The sequence below is a fragment of the Hylobates moloch genome, unplaced genomic scaffold (assembly GCF_009828535.3).
Source record: "Hylobates moloch isolate HMO894 unplaced genomic scaffold, HMol_V3 SCAFFOLD_1, whole genome shotgun sequence".
Taxonomy (NCBI): domain Eukaryota; kingdom Metazoa; phylum Chordata; class Mammalia; order Primates; family Hylobatidae; genus Hylobates; species Hylobates moloch.
In genome coordinates this window covers 237,343,711-237,349,710 of record NW_026652276.1, presented here as the reverse complement: position 1 = coordinate 237,349,710, position 6,000 = coordinate 237,343,711, and the positions used below count along the sequence as shown (strand labels likewise).

Genomic DNA, 6,000 nt, shown 5'->3' with positions numbered 1-6,000 from the left:
TTAATCTTTACACTGTGAGTAAGGAGAGGGAGGCAGCTGTGATTCTGGGGAGAGCATCCTGAGCAGAGGGCACAGTACAAAGGCAGTGGGGGGCATGGCAGAAGACAAGGTTGGAGAGGTGAGCAGAGGCTGTTCCTATAGTCTCTGCAGGTCTTGGTTAGGGGTCAGAGTTTCAGTGTAAGTGATATGGGAAGCCTTGGGGTTGGGGAACACAACTAGTTTACATGCTTATCGCATGGGATGGATGGGAGGGAGAAGATGGTGAGAGGCCTGGGAAGAGTAGATGCAAAGAGACCAGCCCAGAGGCCACTGAGGGATGAGGTCAGTTGGAACAGGAGAGTGGCAAAGGCGGTGTGGAGGACTGGCTGAATTCCAGACATACTTGCGTGGTAGAATAAAAAATACTTGCTGATGGATGGGGTGTGCGTTGTTAGGGAAAGTGTGGAATTCAGGATGACTCTCAGGTTTGGCGCTAAGCACCTGATGCTCATGATCGCCTCCTCCCCTCTAACCCATACAAATGCCAACAGAAACGTGGGTTTGCGTGGAAAGTTTCCAAGTTAATTTTTTTTTTGTTTGAGACGGAGTCTCGCCCTGTCGCCAGGCTGGAGTGCATAGCGCGATCTTGGCTCACTGCAACCTCTGCCTCCCGGGTTCAAGTGATTCTGCTGCCTCAGCCTCCCTAGTAGCTGGGACTACAGGCATGTGCCACCATGCCAGGCTAATTTTTGTATTTTTAGTAGAGATAGGGTTTCACCATGTTGGCCAGGATGGTTTCAATCTCTTAACCTCGTGATCTGTCCACCTTGATCTCCCAAAGTGCTGGGATTACATTAGTGAGCCACCACACCCAGCTCCAAGTTAATTTTTTTATTTTTTATTTATTTTTATTTTTTTTTGAGACGGAGTCTCGCTCTGTCGCCCAGGCTGGAGTGCAGTGGCGCGATCTTGGTTCACTGCAAGCTCTGCCTCCCGGGTTCATGCCATTCTCCTGCCTCAGCCTCCCGAGTAGCTGGGACTACAGGCGCCTGCCACCACGCCCAGCTAATTTTTTGTATTTTTAGTAGAGACGGGGTTTCACCGTGTTAGCCAGGATGGTCTCGATCTCCTGACCTTGTGATCCGCCTGCCTCGGCCTCCCAAAGTGCTGGGATTACAGGTTTGAGCCACCGTGCCCAGCTGCTCCAAGTTAATTTTTAAGACAACAAACACAGTATTAGTCCTGGAAGGAACCTCAGGCATTGTTAATTGAACAGAGACCTGGAAGGTCACACAGCAATTTACCACAGAACTGGCACCTGGTTTACAGATTCCTTGCTCAGCGTTTAGGCTAACATGCTCCATTTAGCAACGGGTTAAGTTGCGGTAGAGAACCCATGGTTTAGGCTACCAGGAAGTGGTGCTTCTTGAAACAGTTACTTTATTAAATATTAAATGGATGCTGTTTATGCATGACAGATAATGCATAGGTATAAAGAATAACAATGCAAGATAGGGTTGTGGATCTCCTCCACTCTGGTTTAAGAAATAGAGCATTATCATTCTCTTTGTGGCCCTTGAGTGCCTCTCACCAATCCCTTTTCTGACCTCTCTCTTAGAGTTTTATCATTCCTTGGCTTTTCTTTATAGTTCTACTGCATGGTTGTATCCCCAAATAGTTGATATGGTTTGGTTCTGTGTCCCCACCCAAATCTCATCTCCAGTTGTAGTCACCATGTGTGGAGGGTTTACCACTTCCTGGTAGCCTAAACCACGGGTTCTCTATGGCAACTTGACCCCTTGCTAAATGGAGCATGTTAGCCTAAACACCAAACAAGGGGTCTGTAATCCCCATATGTTGAGGGAGGGAGGTGATTGGATCATGGGGTAGTTTGCCCCACGCTGTTCTCATGGTACTGAGTTCTCATGAGATCTGATGGTTTTATAAGTGTTTGACAGTTCCTCCTTCTCACTCTTTCTCCCCCTTTCTCTTCCTCTTTTCCTCCCTCCCTCTATTCCCCTCTTCCTTCCTCTTTTCCCCCCTCCCTGCCCCTCTTCCCCACTTCCTCACTTCCCCCCCACCCTCTCCTGCTTCCCCTGCCACCATGTAAAACATGCCTGCTTCCCCTTCTGCCATGATTGTAAGTTTCCTGAGGCCTCCCCAGCCATGTGGAACTGTAAGTCAATTAAACTTCCTTTGTTTATAAATTACCCAGTCTTGGGTAGTATCTTTGCAGTAGTGTGAGAATGGAATAATACAATAGTATATTGTTTTGCGTGGTTTTGAACTTTACCTAAATGGAGTCACTGTGTGTCTTCTTCTGGTACTTTCTTTTGGTCAACACTTTGTTTTAGAGATTCATTTGTATTGCTGCTTGCAGCTGTTGTTCACTAATTTTTCAGAATCACATTCTGTCCCACGAACATATCAGTTTAGTTACCCATTCCACCGTGGAAAGACAGCTGGGCTATTTGTAGACTTCTGCTCATTCAAGTGGCGCAGCTGTGGGGATTCTCGTTCACATCTCTTGGTGTACGTGCTCAAGAGCTTTTCTAGGATACACGGGTAGGAGTGCAACTGCTTGTTGCTTATCTTCAGCTTTACTGGATAATGCCAAATTATTTACAGAGATATTATATTGGTTCACATGACCTCCAGTGGCATAGAATTTCTACTGTTCCACATTCTTGTGATTCAATATTGTCAAATTATAAAAATTTTGCCCACCCAATGAAAGTGAAAAGGTACTTCATTTAGGTTTCAGTATTGTTGAGATGAAACATATTTTTAAATGTTTATTGCCAGCCATATTCTTCTGATATGAAATGAAACTTCATATCCACACAGCATATTTTGGTGGCCAGGAGGTGTCATCATCACATTTTAAGAACTCTGTGTCTTTTCACCAAAACTTGTTCTAACTGCAGCCTTCCCCCTGTCCTTCTGGCTGCTAAGGCCAGATGCCTTAGAGCTCTCCCCGTCTTTCCCTTTATCTGACCGCATCCCCATGTGATAGGAAATCCTGATAGGAAATCCTCCTTTCGAAATGCATTCAGAATCCGACCGCCTCTCACCTTGTCTGCTGCCTCCACCCTGGTCCAGGTCACTGGGCTCTGAATTTCTGCAATAAGTCTTCCTCATTAGCTGTCCAGGCCCTGAGCAGCAGCCAGATCACATCATACCTGTCAGTAACCCATAATGGCTCCTAACCTCTCCCAGAATAAAAGCCAAAGCCGTTACAATGGCCCATGTGGTCTTATACAACAGCGTTTAGGGATGTGGAAAAGAGGGTGTTGGCTGGGGTGATGGAGGTGACCAGGTCACCTATCTTCAGCTGGGCTGGGGCTTATGATGCAGTGGCCAGTAGCTGTTGAGGGTCCCTAGGGTCCGTAAGAAAGGGCAAGTCCTAATGCACAAGCACTTTCCTATAGTTTTGTATTTTCTAATGTCCCACTGGCCAGAGCAGGTCACCCAGCCAGGCTGATTCCAGGGCTGGAAAGCAGAGTCCATTTCTTGCTGGGAGGAAGGACAAAGCCAGATGGCAGAGGGTGAGCGCATAGGGAATGGTGAGTACGTGGCCATTGTTGAAGTCTACTACCCTGGGTTAAGTGTTACAAGCACCAGCGGTGGGTAAACTTCTAGGGATGATTGCATAAAAGAAAATCAAAAGGTCTAGATGGTTGGAGTGTTGCATTAAAAAGATGAGGAATACTACATGCATTCACTTTCTGGAATCTGTGTTTAAATGCCATACACTTTAAAATCTAATCTGCTTGCCCTCTGATTAGGAGAGAATTAACCCAGAAATTATCCAGGTTCTTTAGGGCTCCAAGACATTCTAAAAAATAAAGGTGAACGTTGAATTTAACCAGTTGACAGTTGTTCTTGGATTATGATCAGTCAGCCTGTGGCAGCAGGGCACATGCTGAGAACAAGCCTCAGGTTCTCTAAGTTCTCCCACCACCACAATGTTCAGCTATAGTGAACTCACAGAAACCATGTGTCGCGGCCTCCAACTTCGCCAAGCACCATAACAAGTTTGGGTTGTGAAAAAATTTTCTCTACTCAAAATTGTGAAGAGAAACGGCAACGTTTAAATTACCACATATTTGTCTTTGAAGAACTTTGCACCAACTTCATTGACTGTTAAATTTAGATTCATAAAAATCTAAATAATGGCCGGGCACAGTGGCTCAGGCCTGTAATCCCAGCACTTTGGGAGGACGAGGTGGGCGGATCACCTGAGGTCAGGAGTTCAAGAACTGGTTGGCCAACGTGGTGAAACCCCGTCTCTACTAAAAATACAAAAATTAGCCGGGCGTGGTGGCGGGCGCCTGTAATCCCAGCTACTTGGGAGGCTGAGGCAAGAGAATCACTTGAACCCAAGAGGCGGAGGTTGTTGTGAGCAGAGATCGCCATTGCACTCCAGCCTGAGCGACAAGAGTGAAACTCCATCTCAAAAAAAAAAAAAAAAACTAAACGACATTTGAAAGCAATTTGTAGATTTTCACACTTCCTAAGAATTCTCAAAGATGCCAAAAACAAAATCACAGCCACTAGCAATTTAAATGACTTCCTCGTAACCAAATAAATCCCAAGGTAAAATTATCAACATTCCCTTAAATTCAAATTTTATAACAAAAAGAAAGATAATGGGGAATGGAGGGTGAATTATTGTGTCTGATGTATTTGGCGATGACAAATACATATATTACGTGCTGTTTAGGGTCCACTGAGAGTCATAAAACTGACCCTAGTGACCGAGCTACCGGAAGGACTTGGCAAGGGCCCAGCGAGCTCGGTTGTCTGCGTTTTCCAGGTGGGGCAGTCCAAGACCCTTATCAGACCCAGAGAAGCTGGGTTTCCGCCCAAAGCCCGGCCCCAAACCACCGATTTCCGACCTTTCAACCTACTTTGGCAGAGCAAGAGTTTCCCCGGGAGACTCCCTGCTTCCCTCTGCCCAGGTCCTCTGAGGCTGAGTGCGGTACTGAGTGCTGAGTACTGGGTGCTGAGTAAGGGGTGCTGAGTGCCAAGCACTGAGTAACTGGGGGAGGGGCACCATGCAGCTGTCATAAATAATTAGCTCCTGTGAGGAACAGGAACTCCGAGACTGCGGCCGGGCCAGGTGGGCAGAGGTCGCAGCGCCCTCGCCGCGTTCCCCGTTCCCATCCGACGCCGGGACAGCACCTCCTTAATGTGGTAGCCCCTGAGGGCGTGGCCGGAGCCCCGCCCCGCGACCTCAAGGCCCCGCCCCCTCGGCACCTCCGGGCCCAGCAGCTCGGAAGACCGCGAGGCGCGCTTCTCTGACGCATCGGCGCCTTTAGTCTGACGTGTCCCTGCCCCGCCCCCTCCTCTCCCTGCCCCGCCCCCGCCCCGCCCCCGGCTGCGCGGCGCCCGCCCTCCCTCAGCCAGAGCTGCTCGTCTGAGGCTGCTGAGGCGGCGGCCGGTGTCGTGGTCGCGGTACCTGTTCCAACGCGGCTCGCGGGCCCGTGCCGGCCCCAGTCCCCGGCGCGGCTGTCCGAGCCCCTGCGGCGGGCGGGCGATGGTGCGGCGGAGCGCGCGGACGCGGGCGGCGCGGCGGCGGGCATGAAGGAGGATGGAAGGGCAGGACGAGGTGTCGGCGCGGGAGCAGCACTTCCACAGCCAAGTGCGGGAGTCCACGGTGCGTGGGGACCGAGGCAGCCCTGACAACCCCGCGTGCCCGCCCAGGCCCTCCGTCCCCGCCCCTGGGCCCCGAACCCCTCACCTCCGGGCCTGCGCCCCACGCCTCCCGCCCCGGCCTCTGCCGCTCTCCCTCTGCACCCCACCCCTCCCCTCCCCTCTCCTTCTCTCCCCTCCCCTTCCCTTCCTCTGCCTGCCCCCAGCTCCGCTCCTGCCTCCCCTGCCCCCTCGCGCTCCCTCCGTTCGAGCCCCGACCCCGCCCCCGCCCCGCGGCCCCAGTGCTGTCCTTTCCTTCCCGCGGGGAGGGCTGCGGTGCGCGCCGCGCTATGGGACCCCAGGGGCTTCCTCTCTGGGCGGGTG

At 51.0% G+C, this 6,000-nt stretch overlaps 1 protein-coding gene across 5 annotated transcripts in view; it reads left to right on the top strand.

The window, feature by feature from the left end:
* The first annotated feature begins 5,370 nt into the window (after positions 1–5,370).
* LMBR1 (limb development membrane protein 1) overlaps positions 5,371–6,000 on the top strand; it is a 207,751-nt gene continuing 207,121 nt past the window's right edge. For 4 of the 5 annotated variants that reach the window (XM_032753208.2, XM_032753207.2, XM_032753216.2 and 1 more), the window contains exon 1: positions 5,371–5,641. In XM_032753208.2, coding sequence (XP_032609099.1) covers positions 5,576–5,641 — 66 coding nt within the window. In that variant the 5' untranslated portion in view covers positions 5,371–5,575. The remainder of the gene's footprint in view (positions 5,642–6,000) is intronic. The other variant, XM_032753209.2, reaches the window with a different exon arrangement.